Raw genomic sequence first — 21889 nt, forward strand, 5'->3', positions numbered from 1 at the left:
GCTTTGTTTTATTAAGTCTATTTAAGTATACAGTCTGCTTTTTAAAAACATTTGCTAAATGAATCAATGTGTTCTGAAATTATTTTTCAATTTTTATTGATCTTTGCATTTTTCAGGAGCCTCCTTATAGCCGGCTTCCTCCTCCTCCCCAGCCCCATCCTAGTCTAGATGAGCTACATCGAAGACGAAAGGAAATAATGGCCCAACTAGAGGAAAGGAAGGTTATCTCTCCACCTCCTTTTGCACCTTCACCAACGTTGCCTCCTACCTTCCATCAAGAGGAAGTAAGCATATCTTTTTTAGTTTCATTTATCAATTTTTCCTTTATCAGTGGTTTATTGTGTCCTGTTTAAGTAATCTTTGCCTATTCTCAAGGTTATGAAGATATCTTCCTGTGTTTTCTTCTAAAAGGTTTATTATTTTATTTCACATTTAGATCTAAGTCCATTTAGAATTGAATTTTGTATATAGTGTCTTAGGAGTCAAGATCTGTTTTTTCCATGAGGATATCTCATTGATCAAGCACCATTTAATTAAAAGACTACTCTTTCCCCAGTCCCCTGCAGTCACCTTTATCATAATCAGGTCACCTTTGTCATAGTGAGGTCACTATATATGTTTTTGGATTCTCTTCTGTTTCAAGATCTTTTTCTCTATCCTTACACCAACACCACATTGTCTTAGTATAGTTTTATGTCTTACTGTGGTTATGTATGTTTTCCAGTTTTAGTCTTCACAATTACCTTTGCTGTTCTTGGTCCTTGGAATTTCCAAACACATTTCAAAATCAGCATGTTGATGTCCATAGAAATATCTGCTGCAGTTTTTATTAGGATTACATTGAATCTCTAGGTCTGTGCAGTCCAATATGGCTAATGAGTGCTTAAAATGTAACTAGTCCAAATTCACCCGTGCTGTAGGCATAAAACATACACTGGATCTGGAGATTTCGTACCCCCCAAAATAATTTCGTACCCCCCCAAAGTAATATATTTCTAATAATTTCTATTAATATTTCTATTAATTACATGTTAAAATGATAATACTTTGGATATATTAGATTAAATTAAATGTGTTGCTAAAATTAATTTTACCTCTTTTTATTTTTTCATGTGGCTTCTAGAAATTTTTAGATTACATATTTAGGTCTCATTGTATTTTCATTGAACAATGTTGCTTTAGGTCCATCTAGAGAGAAGTGACATCTTTCCAGTATTAAATCTCCAAGAACGTGGAGATTTACTTCCTTGGATCCTTTTAAATCTCTCTCAAGAATATCATATCTCAGAGTTTTCAGTGTCTTACACATCTTTCATTAAACTTACTCCTAGAAAAAACTAAGGTTTTTTGAAGCTGTTTTAACTGGAATACTTTTTGAAATTTCATTTACCAAGGCTGCTGAACACAAGGGTCAATACACAAAAATGTACTTAATTTCTCTTTATTAAAGCAGCCTTAGTAAATGTCCCTATTAATTTTAGTATTTGTTAGTAGATTCTTTTGGATTTTCTATGTCCTCTTTGAATAATAACCATTTTACTTTCTCCTTTTCAGTCCTTAAGTCTTTTCTTTCTTTCTTTCTTTTTTTTCCTTTTTGTACAAGCTAGAATCTTCAGTATAATAATAAATAAAAGAATGATAGGTATTCTTGACTTATTTCCAGTCTTTGAGCTAACGGAGCTTCTTCTAGTTTACCACTGTGATGTTTGCTGTCAGTTTTTTTGTAGATAATCTTTATCACATTAATGAAATTCCTCTGTATTCCTCATTATAGACTGTTTTTGTAAATGAGACCTGTCAGGGTTTATTTAACTCAATAATGAGGAAAACAGCAGCATGATAAAGTTGATTCAAAGAATAGGATAGACAGGTTAATAATATAGGTAGTGAAAGGCAGGAAAAAAAGAACACCGAAATAAAGTTGCTAGAATAAACTGATAATGTACTACAGGGTACATTATCTTCTTAGTATTTTTACAAGACAGTGCTAACGATTATGAATGAGTGTTGTCTTACCTTTTTAATGTCTACAGGGTCTACAGTGATGTTCATCGTTTCACTTCTGATATTCGTAATAATTTCTTCTTGTACAGTATTCACATCACATGATTTTTTTTCTTAAACTGTATACTAGAGACATCCTAGAGCCTTGTTATGCCATACCATTTTTTAGGAAATAATGGAAAGCAATATGACGCTGAAAAGTGAGCTAATTTTGGAATGAAATATATTTGTGAGGTTCAGCTGTATCACTCAGTGTGTGATCAGTGTGTAAGTTGCTTACCTTCCGGAACCCTGAGGTTCAGGTTTCTCTATTTGTAAATCAAGCATAATAAAACCTGCCTCATAATGGTGTGAAGATTACATGAGACATAAGGTATCTGGCATCTAGCAGGCATTCAGTAAATAATGACTATTTGTATTATTATATTTTTATTTGTAATAAAAAATTATAATAAGGCCTGGCCGTTAAGGAACTTCATCTAGAATTAGTTTAGTTAATGACATACAAAGCTATATAATTAAACCTTAGTTCTGATTATAAACAACCTACATATAGTTGTTCTAAATTCATACATAAAATATATAACATAGAAAGAAAATTTCTCCAGAATCTCATTTTCTGTCATTGTCAGCTTATTATATATTTCAACTTTCTCTGTTCGTGAACTAACATACAGTTATCATTTTTAATAGGATCATTTAGTAATAATATCTCCAGGCTTTGTTTTTTACATTTTTTGTGTGTATTTTGTTTTTATTTAATTATCCTAGATGCAGTAGTGCAGTGTATAAATTTATCTCGTTCTTTTTAATAGCTGCATAATACATTGTGATTGGGGGAAAAAGCACTCTTGTTAGTAGATCATGTCTTTAAAAAGCTAGCTGTTCTACGTGAAATTTGTTAAGTGGAGGGGAAATAAAAAAAGGAGATGGAATTTTTTTTTAAAGTATGATCAAAAAAAGGAAAGAGGAAAAAAAAGAAAACAAAAAAAAAGGAAAGACGTTATAAACAGTAGAAACAGGAGTTGCAGTTGAAAATGAGTAGTACTTGTGAACAGCAGACCCCCCTGCCAGTGCAGAAGACCAGTGGTGATGACTCAGAAAATAGTGGAGGTTTTTAATATAGGGGAAAGCATGAGCCACTTAAATGTACCAACAACCCCCTAGAGTATTAGTATGTTGGTATATATATCTGTCATAAAGTGAAAGCAATTTAATATTGTTCAGCACACTCTATACTGGTATAGCCTCAGTCAGATCACCCGTGTTGTCTTGTAAGGACTTGAGGAACGTATGAGATAGTCTATATATAAACACACTTTGTAAACTGTAAAACATTACAAAAATGTAAATGTTGCAATTTTAGTAAAAATACATTAGACCTAGAATACCTATTTTGTTATTACATAATTCCAGAACTCACCCTGAGAAAAGAAAATTTGGCATCTTATCCTTTTCACTTCATTGAATCAACCTAAGGATCAGAATTAATTCAAGATATGAATTATTGCTATTAAAAGATTCCAATAAAAAAGCTGTTATATCATCATGTACTATATGGAACATTTTAAATTACATTTTAAGAGTTTTTAATACCCTTGTTTACCTGGAATGTTATTGAAAAATACATTAAGGAGGATCTAGCAAAACTAGGACGTGATATATGTATTTGCCTGAGTGTTAATTTCATCTGATGAGAAAGAGGATGAGCAAACCTCAAAAATCCTAATTTGATTGCTTGAAAGATATTCAGATGCTTCTTTATGACCCTCTGCTAATGAAATATAAAGGCTGGACATCATTTTTCATTTGTTTTCTATCTTTCATAGTCTACAAAAATCTTCTATTGTGACACAAATCAAATAACTATCATTATGTTGCCTCAGCATGATGTTCTAATAAAGAAACTCCTGCTCTCTATGTTGTTATTCATAGACCCATTTCCTTTTTTTTTTTTCTTTTCTCTCCCCCCACCCCAATCTATAGTTTTTGGATGAAGACTTCAAGGTAGCTGGGAAATACAAAGGAAATGATTATAGCCAGTACTCACCCTGGTCATGTGACACCATCGGCTCCTACATTGGAACCAAAGATGCAAAACCCAAAGATGTTGCGGCAGCAGGGAGTGTGGAAATGATGGTACGTGTCATAACTAATACAAATCAAGATCAATCAAATAAACGAATACAAATCAAAGATAAACCCCAGTTATAGACACAGATAACTGAGCTTTGCTGAAGTTCCAGGCCATATTCTATACTATGTGATTGAATCATACTTAAGCTATGTTTTTTTGTTTCAGGTATAAATAAAAATCTTTTCATACTTGTCTAGACAAGAGTATTTTTATATTTCTATGCAGCCAGCGATTAACCCAACAGCTCTTTAGAATTGAAATTATTTTGCATAATTAATCAAGATCTTGGTTTTTCTAAAACAAAAAATAATGTAATAACCAGTGTATCTAATACCCAAGCTTAAAATGTGTCACTTTTATCTTAGTTGCTTCTTTATCTTTTAAAGAAATAAAACTTTACATAAGTAGTTAAATCCTCCTGTGTATACCTCCCTAATCTCATTTTGTCCCTCCCTCCTTCCCTGGAGGCAACCTCTATCCTGAATTGAGAATTTATCATTTTATAGATAATTTTATACTACTTCTAAACAATTTTGTTTTGCATGTTCATAGACCTTATATATATGATACACTTCCACTTGCATTTTCATGCAACATTGTTTTTGAGTTGTATCCAAATTTATACCTATAGTTCAGGTTCATTCATTTTAATTCTTTTATCAGATAATATTGTATGATAACTGTTATCATGCAATAAATATGTATAATTGTTTATTCATTTTCCTGTTGATGGACATTTAGGCTGTTTTTAATCTTTTACTATTTTTGAGTATGTCTCCTTGTGTGTATGCATGAAAGTTATGCTTAGAAGTTTAGTATTGGTAGGTTAAAGGTATGCGTTGACTATTATTCTTAAGCTATTTGCCCTTAATAAATCTAACAGAGGTTCCCTAGGTTATTATATAGGTTTTCATAGACAAAGATTTGTCCAGCTGTTTAAGAGAAGACCAATTCTTGGTAATAGAAAACGAAGACTTAGATGACAATACCACTATAAATGAGTGAAGTCATATCTGGAGCATAAATATGATTAGATGCCAGCCAATTAAAAATAGTAAAGAGACAGAAAGAAAAGGATATAGAAGAGGAAAAATCAAAAATGAACCTTTTGTTTTTCTATAGAAGGATTAGGGAAGTGTCATTTTTAGTCCATAGAAAACAGCCTCTCCGAGAACAGGAATGAGATGAGGAGGTGGAAATAGAAACCCTTGCTTTGTACTTGGCTTTCAGAAAGGGTTATTATAATAAAGTAACATAAACATTAGCAAAATAGAACTCATTTCCTGAAATCAATGAAGAATTAAAATGTTTGCCAACCTAACCTAGATGTAATTGAACATTTCCCAAATGGATGAAAGTCTAGCCCAGTGTTTTTCAAAATTAATGTGCATATACATTACCTAAGGATCTGTTAAAAATGCAGGTTCTAATTCAGTAAAGCTGGGATGAGACATGGAAGTCTGCATTTCTAATGAGTTCTCAAATGATGCACAGATGCTGCTGGTCCTTGAACTATCCTTTAAATAGCAAAGGTCTAGCAATTAGATTTCCATCTATCCTAATACTTAGTTCTTTCTGACTGGAATCCTTTTGAAAAGGCTATGTTGGCGCTTATATTTTTAAACTGTTTTTCCAACTGTTGAGTTTCGAAAATTAATTGCATAGAACATGATGAGTCTTTCTTTTAGAGAAATAAATTAGAATAATGTAGAGGAGGGAGGGTATAGCTCAGTGGTAGAGTGCCGGCTTAGCATGCACAAGTCCTGGTTTCAATCCCCAGTACTGTTAAATAAATAAACAAACCTAATTACCTCCCCCCCAAAATAAATAAAAATAGAATAACACAGAATATAAACACAAGAGTACAGTACATGTAAAGGTAAATATCTCTTATGAAATTATGTATGTGTGTGTACATATGTATATATATTTGAATGTATATATATATTGGGTCATGTTGTAAAATATAATTCTTATTTTAGGTTTAAAAAGGTCAGAGGTTTCAAAAGCAATGTTCTATATGACAGCTAAAAGCAACTAATGATTTTAGTCTTATCAATAAGAATGTTATACTCTATTTTAACCTTATTACAGAGTGAGAGGAAATTATGTTGGAGATTTAAGTGTGGGGTGGATTTTTCATTTTACTTTTTATCAGAATGTGGAGAGTAAAGGAATGAGAGACCAGCGATTGGACCTTCAGAGAAGAGCAGCAGAAACCAGTGATGATGATCTCATCCCGTTTGGAGACCGACCAACAGTATCTCGGTTTGGTGCCATCTCTCGAACTTCCAAAACAATATATCAGGGTGCAGGCCCAATGCAGGCTATGGCACCTCAGGGAGCTCCCACAAAATCTATTAACATTTCAGGTGAGAATCTCAGAGGTAAGCTGATGTAGAGGGTTCATATTCTTGACTCCCAGCACCACCTGCTCCCCGTCTACCATCAGTGCTTTTCGTAATCTTCCAAGGCAGTAGTCTTCAAACTTCTGTGGTATTATCCCTGTAGAAAGGTAATTATAACCTAGGGAATTCTGGGGGTATAAACTAAAATTAAATGTCTGTAATATGAAGATAACCTGTGCATTTTTTGGTTTTATTGCTTTTGTTAAAATAGTACATCTCATTTAAAAAGGAAACTCAAGCAAAAGGAAAAATTACAAAGACTAATGTTTTAGTGAGGAAAAAACAAACATCAATACCCTATTACCATTTTGGTAGACATCTTTCAAGATAGCTGTGTATATAATATGCCTGTGCCTTTTAGATCATGGCTATCTTAAAAGAAGAATCAAATCTATGAATTACATCAGACCACTGTAAATTACTCTCACTGTCTTGCAGATTATAGTCCATATGGAACCCACAGTGGCTGGGGAAGTTCTCCATATTCACCTCATCAAAACATACCTTCTCAGGGACACTTCAGTGAGAGGTATGAGTCATTCTTTTTACTTTCACAGACTTAAAATTATTGAATGTTTTTGTTTTTCTGGTCAATAATATTTAAAAAAATTTTTTTTTAATTTATCGCACACTTTCTTTCTCATGAAAGGGAGAGATTATCTATGTCAGAAGTGGCCAGTCATGGAAAACCTCTTCCATCTGCTGAGAGGGAACAGCTACGACTAGAATTGCAGCAACTAAACCATCAAATCAGCCAGCAGACCCAGCTACGTGGACTAGAGGTATAAGCCTAGAGATACTTTTTCATTCCAGTTTTTGAGGAATTCTCAAAGAGGTTTTAAAAGGAGGAAGTTTTGAGGTAAATGAACATAGAATTTAATGTTCTATTTCTTAAGAGGTAGTATAGATGTCCATTTTTCAAAGAATTTAAGTACTTTGAAGTCTGGGACAATATGAAACTTAGAATTTCTATTACCTGAGAATAGAAAACATAGTATATTTTGTATGTTTTATATATTAATATAAAATGAATTTTATTTTCAAATCAAAGCTTCTCTAAAATATTATATAAAATAAAATATATAAAAGTAATTTATATTTCCTGATGACACATTTAAGTTGAAGGGTTTTTTTTGTAATCAATAAATGCTTTTAGATTGAGATTTGTTTTTAATTTCTTATATTTTCTTTAATTTTTAAAACTTTCTCACTTCGTTTCATCCTCAGCATCTTTAGAAAGTAGAAGCTTAGAACTTTGACCTTAAAAAAAAAGCCTCTGTATAATAATAGCATTAATGTAGTTCTTTCAGGTTATAAATTACTATCACTTATCTTACTTGACTCTTTCATGTCCCTGATAGATTAGATAAGTGGTATTGTCCCCGCTTTTTTTGGTTGAAGGCTACGAGTTTCACAGAGGTTGAAACATGAACCCACGTCTTCATACTCCAAATTCAGTGTTCTTTCCACCGTGCTACCTCATACCTATGAGAAACAAAATATTAGAAAAGAAAGAATTCTTAAAATCCTTTAAGTGCCACATAAGGAAGACTAGGTTTTTTTTTTTATATTATCCTTTATATATTCTTTGAATATGGAAAATGAAAGACATTCTAGTGATAAATACATTGCTTCATTCTGGAGAAAAAGATACTTTTGGAACATTAGTCTTTATCTTTCTACTAGGATCTTTAATAGTAAATAAGGCATTACTTTGGAAATAAATTTCTAACTGATTCTATCTTAGCCTTTCTTATTAAGAAGACCAATAGGAGGGACTTTTTTGTTTTGTTTTGTTTTTTCAGTTTTTCTTATCTTTTTTGGAGGGGTAGGTAATTAGGTTTTTATTTATTTATCTTTTTTTTTTTAATAGAGATACTGGGGATTGAACCCAGGACCTTGTGCATGCTAAGCATACATTCTACCACTGAGCTATACCCTCCCCCACCCGTTTGTTTCTTTATTTGTATTTTGAACATGTATTTGGCTTGTGCTCTTATATAAGCAGTAAGGTTTAGAAGTTAAAACCTATATAGTATTTATGTTTGTCTCCTTTTTCCATTGCTTTATTTAAATTGGTCCAAAACTTCTTGCTGATTCCTATTATTTAAAAAAAAAAAAAGGAATGCTGTGTTTATTATGTTCATGTTTAGTTCACTAGTTTGTTAAAAATTTGGACCTTTAACTCCATAAAGCATTGTTCCTTATCCTGTTTCATGGCTTTTTGTCTTAGTTGAAATTTCTAGATTCATTTTCTGTACCAAAAGAACATCAGCATGTGGGGAGGGGGATAGTTCGGTTGTAGAGCACATGCTTAGCATACATGAGGTCCTGGGTTCAGTCCCCAGCACCTCCATTAAAAAATAAAGAAATTAATTTAAAAAAGAGAGAATATCAGCATCATTTGGAAGTATGACATATATTTAATTCACCGTGGTTAAAAATTGCCATTACCGAGGTTTCATTGAAATAAATTGTAGAATTTTTTCTGAGAAAATTCAATTTAAAAAGAGGGGAAAGGAAGCACATTTATAGTTGACTTCTCTTTCAAATAAGAAAATAAAAAGAGCGCCTTTTACCAAAGATTATATTACTGTTTAAGAAGTTTAAATCTTCTATCTTTTCCTTTGTTTATTCCACTGGTATTCAAAGAAAGAAACAGTACCTTATAGTTGCATCATTTTCCTTGCCAGTATCTGAGTGATAAGCTACTTGAGGCTGTGGTCTGGAATTGGACCTGGTCCTTCTGTGCATGGTGTGAAATGTGTTGAGCTCTGTGTGTGCTTGGCTTTATGCACTAGGCTGTTAGTAATAGGCTGCTGTTGCAGAGGGAGGCGAACACCCTGGCAGGCCAGTCACAGCCCCCACCACCACCTCCAAAATGGCCTGGAATGATCTCAAGTGAGCAGCTGAGCTTGGAACTGCACCAGGTGGAAAGGGAAATTGGGAAGAGAACCCGGGAGCTGAGTATGGTAAGTGTTACGGTGGGAAAAGAGAGGGAAGGTGAAAGGAAAGCCTCTGTGTAGTTGTGTCATAGAACTTATGGCTCTAGAGTTCTAGAATCATCTCGAGCTATGGATTCATCACCCCAAGGCACTGCAGTGAATGATTAATACTTAGAATACGTATATTGAAAATGGACTGCCTCCTTATTTTATCACTCCTCATTCCCTTTTTGGTTTGAGTGTGTTCTTTGTCCTAGTTTTCTGCATTACAAAAAACTTTTCAGGGAAAACAAGGCAGTTATCTGGAAGTTACTAAATTTCTGTTAAACACACTGATTAAGGAAGCAAAGGGGATGGTGTTTTTTGCAACGTCATCATGTTATTCAAAGACGTATTACCAAATAACATTCTAGGTTTCATATCCATATTGAAGACATATTTTTTTTGACATGAGTAAGATGCTATCTAGAAATTCCTTCCTGTGGAATTGTGTCCATAGATGTGCTTAGGGTTTGTTTGATAGTGCGTGAACATTCATGTCAGTAATTTGAATCCTAGGGGATTAAACCATTCCCTCAGGTTGCATGGTAATTGATTTTTTTTGTTGCATAATTTTCAAATTCTTTTTAAGCTAATAAATGGGGTATTTTTGTTGTTCTGTTGTCAGTAAGTATATTATAGACACTTATTATGTTTTGACTTGCTTTTTCTGATCATCAGCTTTTCTATGAGATCTTCTTTTCCCATGTTAACTCTAGGCATTTTCCCCCTTGTTATCAGTACTCCATTATGTTTTTGTATGTGTGTGTCTTTTAGTCTGCCTGTTTCTTTGGTCATTTTGCAAAGTTAAAAATGATTTCTGGTTCATCATTTTGTATTATATATATCTGGTCTCTTTTCCATTAGCATCATTAAATAGAAGATAATTGAATTTATTTCCTTGTCTTTCAAAGGAGAACCAGTGTTCTCTGGACACGAAAAGCAAATTGAATACAAGTAAGCAAGCAGAAAATGGACAACCAGAACCACAAAATAAGGTTCCAGCTGAGGACCTTACATTGACATTCAGGTAAAGAACAGGACCTTTTCATAGTTTTATCCAGTCATTACAGAAGTACTTTCATAAATACAATTTAATTTTTAAAATATCATTATTCTATATACACTGAGGAAAGAATATTTTTGCATAAATTTAGGAGTTAATGAAACTTATTTTAGACCAGAAACAAGATTGAATTATCTGTTAATACCTAAGCAAATGCCTAACAAATGAAATTTCCTGCTTCCATTTCCTTCTTCCCCTTGTTTTTTAATTGACTTAAAACCAGTGTTAACATATTGATGTATACCCTTCAGGTCTTTTTAAAGTATATAGGCATTTAACCTCTTTCACCCACTTACCCAGCACCCTTTCCCCCTGGTTTTTAATTTGGTCTTTCCCGTGTCATCCATATTCTTCTGTGGGTGTGGAAGGATACATATCAGCTATCGTGAACAACCCTGCAGTAAGCAGTATTGTAGCTAATTCTTTGTTTGCACATCTTGCACCTTAGGGTGTTTTGCAGCTTGGAGTGTGTTGAGGCTTTTGATGCATGTCCTGAGTTGCCCTCCTGATGATATGTAACAATTTCTAATGTCCTGTTGCTTTCAGGCTTAGGTTTTGGCTGTTTAAATCCATGCATAATCATGAGTTCAAAATAATTTCTTACACTAGTAAAACTGCTAAAACATGAGGGTCAGCACTTTTTCTCAAAAGCCAGATAGTAAATATTTAAAATTACGAGCCTTATCGTCTCTGTTGAAACTCTCCATTCTGCCATTGTAATGAGAAGGCAGCCATAGACAATATGTGAACATATGGGCAGGCTCTAGTAAAGTTCTGGTAAAACTTTATTTACAAAAACAGGCAGCTAGCTGGCCTTAGTTCACTAGCCCCTATGCTAAAGCATGGATATAGAGCTGTAAATTAAAGTTTGAAAGCCGTTCGTGTATTTTCCATACTGCTAAAAGAAAGTCCCTGTTGGTTTTATTCTAGTAAATAATCATTTTTATCTCTCTCCTTCAAAAAATTTCAATTCCTTTTTTTTTTTTAATGTTAACAGTGATGTGCCGAATGGATCAGCCTTGACACAAGAGAATATCAGCCTCCTATCAAACAAGACCAGCTCTCTGAACCTATCAGAGGACCCTGAGGGAGGAGGGGACAATAATGACTCCCAGAGATCAGGAGTTACACCCAGTTCTGCTCCCTAAAATGAGGAGTCCTACTTTTATCTTCTGCTCCTAACCAATCTGCGGGGCATAGGAGTAGGAGAATGGACAACTTCTAAGCTTTTTCTCTGAGAATGGTCAGAGAAATCCAGAAGTACCGGAGGCAATGTGCACAAACACCACTACTAAAAACAAACCCTGCACATAGTTCACATTAATGCATTTTTTAATTTAAAAAAAAGAAAAAGAAAAAGAAAATTAGCAGTATCTGCAAGCAATTCAGATTAAATTTGTTTTTGTTCTGTGAATGAACTTTATTTTAATAACTTTGGACGCCTTGGATCCAGGGCTTTAAAAAAAAAAGAAGATATTATATATACACTCTGTTTGATTAATTGTATGATCTTAATGAAGTAGGTTTTTCTCGTATTTTGGTATTATTACATACCCAGTGTATAATTCCTTACCCTCAGTCTTTTCCAGCTCTCATAACCCCATAAATTTGCATAGACAAAAAGCACCGGCCTTTCTAAGAATTATGCGGTGCTTGAGAAACAGACAGTTATAGACTAGTTATTAGAAAATGTGCAGCAAACCATGCTGTTATTTGGAAACCATAATTTGCTTTCTCTTTCTGGGTCACTAGCTTCATGTGTAGGTAGGTTTTCCATGTGGCGTTAAAACTTTTTGTTGTTCAGGAAGGCTTTATTCCTTGGTTTTGTTTTTATTTCAGCTTTTCAGAAAGGTAATTGCCAATTAATTTTTGAAGTCCTCCTTTCCATATTATGGACTCTTTTCATTCTCTTGATGTAATCAGAAAGATGAGCCAATTTTTAGGTTGCTTGATTAGATTTAAATGGAGACTGTTTTAAGGATGAACTGTGATGTATTAACACTGAAAATACATGCTTGGTTTATTACCTATGTTGAGCTGATGGTTGGAAATCTAGAGCTGTGCTTCTTTCTCCAAGCTGAACTTTTGCTGAAATCATAGAATGTTATAAAAACCAGGACAATCAACCATGTTTTAAAACTGCAACACTTGATTTGAACTTAAGATGAGCAGAGCCAGATTTTTTCAATGAATGTTTTTGTTTTACTCTCAGAAACCAAAAGTATAAAATCCCTATATACTGGAGCCCTTGGCTTTCAAAGAGATTTGGCAAATAAGAACTGCTTGGATCTTGTGGATAGGTTATGAACTGATGACTTGTTGCTGTTCAGAATCATTAGCGCAAGTAGGTAGTAAGTACCTAGAAGTCACTTTCTGTAGACTTGGTTTTACAGTATTGAAAAGATTCTTCATGAAGATGTTGAAAAGAATAAGGAGGGATTTTTATTATTTAATTCTGCTGCACATATTCTGATGCCACATGTCTATACTGAACTAAGACCCTATAAAACATATTTAATGGGGATTCTTTGATACAGTCGCCTTCCTATCCCTGTTTGCCTGGTTTTTAAAAAAATTCCCCTTTCTGGATTATACTACTAAAACAGAAAGCACTGGTTATGTAATAAGTTACTGCATTGCTTTGGTTGGGTAAAAGCAAGAGTTTGTATTTTTCTTGTTTCTTGTTTTCTTAACCCTTGACTCCTGCTGAGGTCATAACAACCTCAGTCTAAGCTCTGTATCCATCATACTGTTAAATGAAACAAATGGGGGGGGGTGGGGGGAGGGTAACACAGTCCTGCCGTTGCCTACCAGTAGGAGAGTCCAAACAGAACACTCTTTTGAGTAGCAATTATTTAATTTGCCCAGTCAAGGCACCATGTTTATATACTATTTCACATTGAATTTGATTATGCCCTACAGACCTGGCTGGTCAAGGATTTGATATACACATATTGGCTTGGGATTCGAGCTTTCTTTTTTATTTAAATAAAAATTTATATATATTATATATATACATATATACATAGCTATATCTGTATATATATTGGGTATGTTTTATGGATTTTTTCGCATGAGCGCAGCTGTTGCGATAAAATGACTGATTGGGAGGTAGAAGCACTGAATGAAGATGAGGCATTTTGTCAGTTATATCCATATTTTCTTTTTTGTTTTTTTTTAAATACATTTTTTTGCCTTTTTTTTTTTTTTTTTCTTTAAAACCCTCTTACATTTACTCTTTAAATGCTTCTTGGGTTTTTTGGGAGAAGGAGAGAAATTTAATGTCTGGCAGAGTCCCAAGATTTTTCATTTCTCTCTGTAACTATAAAAGGCAATAATACTCTTGGCCTCTAACCTTCTGTAGGCAGATTTGGGCAGATTATTTCTCCTTTGGACATGTTAGCTAATTCTTAAATTTTAGAAGCAGTTGGTTCAATTTGGAACTCAAAATGATTCTGTTGTTGAAAAGGAATTTATGGGTATTGATTTTGTTGAAGCTTGGAATAAAAGTAAAATTCCATTTGGGGTATCTGTTGAAACCCCTAATAACTCAACTTCTGTTATTCTTACTTATTTCCTTCAGATACACTGATTCTTGCTTTCACCGTTTTGATTTTGTAAGCTAGGCAGGAACAGGGATTAACTTACATAGTGTTACTGTTCTGAATACAACCAGAGAAGCCACTGTTCTGAACTGATTTAAAATAGTCCCTGTTGTGTTAGGTATTTTCATAGAGTGGGGATGGTGTGTGTGGGGGTGGGATCTCTTAAATTGCAGCCTTAATTCTAGCTGTACCTCTCTAAGTAGGGCCCCACACTCTGGAGGAAATCTGGTTGGGTTGAAAGGCAGAAGAAAGGTATATTCTCCCATTGTGCCTTTAACTTACCTATTTTAAATTGGTTACCCCGACTTACCTCATGAAAATTCTTACAACTTCCTAGTACTCACAAGCAGTTTTAGGAATTCGGTAAAACCTCCAAATTAGGCAGGTTTTTTCTTTGTTTTCTTCCTTTTCTGTGTGATATACCTTGTGATATCATAAGCTTGTAAGTGTAAATGGCCTGTTTGGGCAAAACTGCTTCCCTCCTTAACTGCTTTTTTGTGAAAAATCTGTGAAAGACATTGATTTTTCTGGCTTTTAAAATTTATTCCTTTAGAGACAGTTAAAGATGAAATCAATCAGATAGGAAATATTTTTTATGTTTTGGTTTTTTTTATTTTTACTTATTCAAATATTAATTTCTTCTGAAGATGACTGCTTTTCACTGAATTCAAAAGCAAGACTCAACATCTCAGATGAACATGAACAGTTGAGAGGGTTTAAGGTAGGAGAAATAAGAATTGTGTTCACTCTTGTTTGAGTAGCAAAACCAGAATTTTATTGCACCTAGGAATTTTAAAATACTTTTGACTTTTTCTTTCCTCATCGTTCTCTGGAAAAGTGTAGAACTGAGAATAAAATGTCTAGATTCAGTTTTCTGACTTAAATGTAGTTCTTTTGCCTTACTTATAAATATTGTCATAAGTTCAGTTGATAATTTGCAGAGGCTATGGATAATTTACAGAGGCTAAAGTGACCAAAGATCAATTCCTTGTTACTTTTCTAATCAAAAGGAAAATCAGTTACAAGTTTCTAGTAATACTCAAATAAGACACTATCTCAAATGCCAGCTACAAAATATTCAACTACTCAGAATGTATAAAAATTTATTTGGTACAGCATTAATGTGATGATTACCTTCTCCCATTTTATTTCCCTTCCCTTCTAGTCTTTCCCAAGTATTTATTTATTTTTGCCTAAAAGACAAAATTGGTATGACTCTTAATTTGCTACCTTGAGTATGTTTCTCCATCAAACTTTCCATAGATCTTCAGGGTTGGAGCTGAAAGTTCTTTTTATTTTTTCTGGCCCTTTTCTATCTTGCAAGTTGCCCTTGATTTACCCACTGTCCTCCCCAATCTGCAACAGTGACAGTTTGCTGCCTCAAAACAGAGCATTCAAATGAATTCGCTTAGCCAATAACTTCTGTGAAGTTGCCTTTTCTAATGGTGTTATTACTCAGTGATGCACAAATGTGGTATTTGCCCTACTGGTAGGCAAACCAAGGTCTGGTTAGGAACGGTAACCTGCTGTTTTCTTTAAAGGAGAGCCAAAGACTTGTGCTTTACTCTGTTTTGGTTTGAGAGGAAATAGTAGCCATTTTGATTGTGAAACCTTTTAGTATCTGTGAGTTGATTGTACTGTGTGCAAGTAGATTTATCTAAAGTTAACTGTTGAAGTTAACTGGCCTTACAAAATGTAAGAGTAATGAAAATTCATCAGTTTCTCTAAACCAGTGAATGTCATCTTTTACGATATTGTGTATAAGCAGTCCCTCCTACCTTTTACTGAGATTATCTTGTCATGATAGCATCCTTTGTTTTTGTTATTTAACTTCTGCCTATGGGAAAATCTACTGTCACTATGGTCAAGTCATGGGACTGAGTAAAAGAATTCATCAGCATGTGATTGGTGAGAAATAATGAAGTCAGTATATGTTGGATTATATTCAGATTCAGAGAAAAATTGACTTCTTTTCACTAATGAGTACTCAGTTGCTATTGCCTATAAACAAATGGTGACGGATGCATCTTTTTTGACTTTCCTTTTGCTCATTTTAAAGAATATAGAAAATCTGTCTGTAAAAAGCATCTGTAATGATTTATATTTCTCATTAAAAGGAAAGGCCCAGTGACTTTTTAGGGGAAATTAATAACCTGCCTGGAAACTTAACTTCAGTGTTTACTTAGATTTTTACCTTAAAAGAGTCCAATTGTGTTTATTTTTTATTGGTGATATACAGTTACAATGTTTGCAAGGTGATCTCCCTGAAAAAAATCTACCTATCCTTTTAGATAAAAATTAGAGCTATTAAACGAAAGCAGATTTCACTTTCGACTTTAGGGGTTAGACAGCAAGCAGTCTGCTGCTGTTACCAGCTACCTGACTGCCCATTTTGCTGGTCCACGTTCATGACTCTCTACCTTGGGACACTCTGATTTTTATATTTATTTGTTTCTTCAGCTCAACTTTACAAAATTTTCCTGCTGAAATTACTTATTGGGAGTTCTAAATGGATTGCAGTTAGTATTTTTAAAAAATTCTTATTTCAACTATTCTGAGCCACTTGAAAAATGTAGTGTTAATTGTAGTAAATGCCAACTAAAGATTTGGTTCTTAAGATTCCATTTCTTTGACTGTTAGAGATGTTGTAACATATTATATTCTAATTCGTAAGTAATACTAGCTATGACGTTAATGAAAAATGAAAAATAGGAAACTACCACCACCAAGACGAAGTAACACCGCTAAGTAATAAATGTATTCCCAGGGGGTGGACCTTCAACACTGCACTGAACGAGCAGGTAAAGAGCCCTTTGAAATCCTATTGTGGCAAAGGAGCTTTACCTCACCACTGGAATCCTTATTTTCAGGGCCTCTGAATTTTCAGCGAAACACTGAATTTTCCCTAAACTTTATTCCCAAGCAGAACATCCCTAGAGTAATAACCTTTATTTTCACACACACACAAATAAAGCATGTTATTGTGAAAAAGAGAGAGAACTTAAAATACACTTCAAGACAATATTGTGTCCAAAATGTGTAGTTGGAAAAGTAAAATCCTGTGGAGCTTGTTAGCCTAATGTATGTTATATACCAGATAAGGTGACTTACTTTCTTATATTCAGGTCTCACGTTTCTAGTTGGGGTTTTTTTTGTGTGTGTGATTTTTTGTTTTTTGTTTGTTTGTTTTTGTTTTTAATTTAATCTCTAGACAGAGCTCACAAGTCTTTGGCATCCATTCTAGGTTGTACACTCAGAGTCGTCTTATAACTGGAAACTGTCAGGTGGTCCCCTACCCCAACCCCAGCTGGTGTACGAAAGGGTCAAGAGAAGAATGAAAACAAACCATTGGGAGGATAATTGGTAGCCCTTTTTTTTTTTTCTGGACTGATTTTTAAAAATCACCATTTATTAGCATAATCTCTCTCCACTGATTGGCTGCCATTCTCGCAATAATATGTCTGAACCATCCTGTAAACTGTCCCACTGATTTCAAGGCATTTTCAGCTTTTGCTTATCATTTTTACATCCTCTGTTCAACTAAAACATTGTTCTGAGAGCTGCTTTATCCAGGTATATTGCCTAGATCTTCTTTACGGTCCCGTCCCCCCCCCCCCCATTTCATCCTTTCTCTTCTTTCCACTTTCTGGGAATGAAAAGAAAAAGGGCTTTTTTTTTTTAATTGTATTCATTGATCCATTGGCCTCATTATCTTAACTTTATGATCAGTCTATAACTTGCGGGAACAAGAGAAATGGATAGAGTGAATTCAGATAATGAACAAAACCTTTCACCCACTTAAACATTTTCCAGTTGTGAGATTCCTCTTCTTGTGTGTGGTCTCTTCCCCACGTTACTCCTCTTACCCTTTTCCCCTGACCATGGTCAATTTGGTCTTTAGGCTCAAACCAGTCTCCTGGAGACATTCTGCAGTCATTATCACCTTTTTGGGTGGATTTTATTTTGTTTTATTTTGTGGGGTTTTTTTTTTTTTTAGTAACTTTTTAACATTGATGCATATTTGCTTGGAATAGAGCTTGTGTAATTTACCAATCGTATTGATTGTATGTGATTGTGCCCTGCAGAGGTATATTTAACAAGACAAAAATAATCTAGGTTAATAAAGGAGCCCATGAGATTTGAGTCAGAGGTTATAAGTAATTTCATGAAATCACTTACAGTTTTAATAGTGAGAATTTATATCTTCTGTTCTTATAAATTAGTGCTAGACAAAATACCATTTTTAACAGTTTTCTTGTATTCCTACTTTTTTCCTTGCCTTAGCTCCCTCTTCTTTATCGCCTGCCTCTCCCCACCTATTCAGAAATTAAAGTATTGAACCTTAATGGGACAACTGCTTTTTAAATTGCTGAAGTTTGTGAAATTTTACTTTTTCCAAGTGTTTCCAACTTTTCTTTAAAAAGTGAAGACAGATAATGGGTTGGAATTTCACAAGCTGTGAATAATTCCTTTGCACCAGGCAAACTGTGAGATCTTATTTGAAGACTATGTTTTGAGAGTTCTTTGGGAATAGGAAAAAAAAAAATCCTGTTTGATACAGACCATTTTCCTCTCTTTTTAAAATCTGTTTATATTTCCAGTTTTTAAACAGCTTTTTGGAAAGTGAGGTGGAAAAAAATAATAGTAGGAAGATGTTTAGGGTAGTAAAACTCTGGGTCTGAATAAGTACACATTCTACTTGTTGCAGGGTTTTGAGAGGAGGAGGGCCATCTTTTTCAATTTTGTATTATCTGTGTGCATGTTGTTTATATCAAAGATGCCACACTTTGTTAAAATGCTATTCCTTTCTTGATTATCTTGGAAACTGACTCAGCCTCATGTTGCTCCTAGTTAGTGTTTAAGGCTCCCATGAGTTGCAGATAAAAGGACTATTTTAACAAGTAGAAGGAGGTGATTCACCTTTTGGTTTGTAAATATATGGAAGTGTCTACAAGGTCTTTATCTGCTTTCTGTCAGCATTTATATTAAATGATAAATTAATGAGGAGAAACTCGCAGTCTTTTGTAAATGAGTCTGTCTTATTCTATCCTTGGGATTGTTTTTTTACGCCTTTTTTTTTTTATGGAATTGTGTCTGTTTACTTTTTAGGTGAAAAATAGAGAAGTAGGTAACGTGCATAAGCAAACACATTACTCAGAGTAGCCAGTTTTATAGATAGAGCAGAAATTAGCCTGACCTTACACACACTACGGTTCAGAGTCCTTCATTTCTTATATAGTGATTGAACGTTAGGAGTGAAGACAGCATCCAAAGTTCTGGTTTTTATGGATTTTCTTAAAATCAGGACCTTTTTATGCTTAGTAAGCAACACGGCCTTGCTCTGGGTACCTCCCTGACACAAACATTTTTTGTCTTTCCATCCTTACTCATTTTTCCTAATTATCTTGAAATAAATCCCCAGCCATTAGTCATTCCTTGCAATTACAAGGTTTTTCTCTTAGAGAACTCCGAAAAATACACCTTAGCATGAAGAAGAAAAAGGGAGAGGGGAGAGGACTGGTCTAGATTTAGAGGAACTTTAGAGATTAAAAAAAAGCAAATGCAACATACAGACTTTGGATCCTAATTCCAAAAAACCAAACACACAAAGGCATTTTTTATATAATTATGAGAATTTGATTATGTTTTGAGTATTAAAGCCAAGGAATGACATTTTTATTCAGTGTCATAATAGCAACATTGTTACATAAGAAAATGTCCATATTTTTTAAAGATGCATAAATGACAATGGCTGGAGTTTCCTTTAAAATAACTAAATGTTTTTTAAAGGAAAATAATACACATTGCCAATGAATAAGCATTGCTACTACCGTCAGTTAGCAGTTAGGTGTCTAGTGGTACCATATCTGACCTCAAGGGAAAGGGCCACAGTAAAAACAAAGTTCAGAAGGTATGAAGCATGGTAACTACTGCAACCATTCTTCAATGTCATAAAATCTAGAGTGGGAGTTCCCAAAGCAGACCTGCTGTCTTTACCACTTACCTAGGGCTACCCTGGTTAAAAGCGATAGGGTGCCTTCTGACCTCTGACACTGAGACTCATTGATTAATGTGAGTGTGTTTTTTGTGAGCCTTAGCACTTCAATCCCAGTAACCAGCTAATCGGCAGTGATCAGTTAGTAAATCCGTCTGCTTCCCAACATGGTGGCTTATTTAGTTAATGGCTGCCACCCTTACCTGGAACACTTAGCACATCAAAAGTGAATCGTCAACTACTCACTGAACACTTAAACTCCAATATTTACTAAAGCAGTTTACTGAGTACTCCCCATGTGACACAACCCTGAAGGACAAAGAGGAAATACTCTCTACCCTCATGGAGCTTAGACTCCAGTTACAGAACTTGACATGTGTACAGTTTAAGGATGCGTACCAATCATACACAAAACACCAGACAGAATTACCAAAGGATTGCTATCAACCACAATTATCCTCAGAAGAGAAGAGCACAGAGCTGTGAGACTTACACAAAGAAGACTTAACCTTGCCTGGCTGGGCAGCAAAGACTTTCCTGAGAAAGCAGCATTGAAGGTAAGACTTGAAGAAAGGGTTTGGGGGTGGGGAGGTAGGACAAGAGACTCCTAGTCAGAGAAAACAAGATGTGTGAACTCTGCAAAAGAAGGACTGTGTTACGGAATTTGGAAGGTCACTGGGACCAAAGCAGAGGGAGTGAGAGAGTGGTTTTAGATGAGGCAGAGCCAGAGACAGAGCCCAGAGGCCTGCGGACCACACTAAGGTGTTTAGATTTTATTCTGAAAGTCAAAGGAATCCAAAGAAGGCTTGTGAGCAGGGCAATGAAGGGATCACATTTGTGTGTCTGTGCACATTTATTGGATAGCTTCTACGTCAGTGCTTCTCAAACCTAGTGTGCACACAGCTCAGCGGGGGCTCTTGATACAGTGCAGGCACTGTTTCAGCACGTCAGAGTGGGGCTGAGATGACTAACATGCTCCCAGGTGACGCCGGGACTGTTCGCCCAAAGACCACACTTGTGAGTGGTAGGGTTCTTTCTACATGATGGGCAGTTTTAGAAGCAGAAAGGTCCAGTCTCTGCCCATCAGACTTAAATGTTAGTCGAATGAATGAGATGTAAGACATAATTAGCACTGCCTAGACTGCTTAAAGGAACACGTGCGAGGCCGGAGAAAAAAAGATGACTCAGGAAAGGGTTTACACCCAAATAGTTGATCCTGAAAGGTACAGAAGGATTGATATGACGAACCAGGTGGGGAGCGGAGACTCCAAGCCTGGGAGCACATACACAAAATCACAAAAGAATGTCACCTGGCACGGAACTTGGAGGAATTGGGGATGACTAGAAAAGTTAGGCTGAGGCCAGGGCTTGGAAAGCTTTATGTACCATTCTGAGGTGTTGCGATTTTATCCCTTAGCAATTAAAAACCAGTAAAGATTTTAACCCTGAGAATGATGTGATGATTGTGATTTGAAGTGGAACAGTGCTCAGTTTGCAGTAGACTTACAACAAGTGGTGAGGGCCTGCACCAGGCCGGTGGAAATGAAGAGGAGGGGAGGTGCTTCTAAGACAGTGTTTAACTGAGCCGCAACTTGAGAACAGCACAGGCATGACTGACATTTCTAAACACCCAAACGGGTGCCATCAAACATGCTGCCGAAGTCAGCTGTGTCCCATCATTCCCCTCACC

The 21889-nt window shown here is 35.0% G+C and overlaps 1 protein-coding gene across 2 annotated transcripts in view; it reads left to right on the top strand.

Annotated features, from left to right (window-relative positions):
- The window catches only part of RC3H1 (ring finger and CCCH-type domains 1), a 68273-nt gene extending 49040 nt beyond the window's left edge, over window positions 1-19233 (top strand). Inside the window, exons 13-20 of one of the 2 annotated variants that reach the window (XM_072946076.1) lie at window positions 117-284; window positions 3991-4143; window positions 6300-6513; window positions 6988-7078; window positions 7199-7331; window positions 9351-9521; window positions 10448-10563; window positions 11597-19233. In XM_072946076.1, the coding sequence (XP_072802177.1) occupies window positions 117-284; window positions 3991-4143; window positions 6300-6513; window positions 6988-7078; window positions 7199-7331; window positions 9351-9521; window positions 10448-10563; window positions 11597-11747 (1197 nt within the window). In that variant the 3' untranslated portion in view covers window positions 11748-19233. The remainder of the gene's footprint in view (window positions 1-116; window positions 285-3990; window positions 4144-6299; window positions 6514-6987; window positions 7079-7198; window positions 7332-9350; window positions 9522-10447; window positions 10564-11596) is intronic. The other variant, XM_072946077.1, reaches the window with a different exon arrangement.
- Window positions 19234-21889: the final 2656 nt, after the last annotated feature.

Source organism: Vicugna pacos, chromosome 21 (assembly GCF_048564905.1).
Source record: "Vicugna pacos chromosome 21, VicPac4, whole genome shotgun sequence".
In the NCBI taxonomy this organism is placed as follows: domain Eukaryota; kingdom Metazoa; phylum Chordata; class Mammalia; order Artiodactyla; family Camelidae; genus Vicugna; species Vicugna pacos.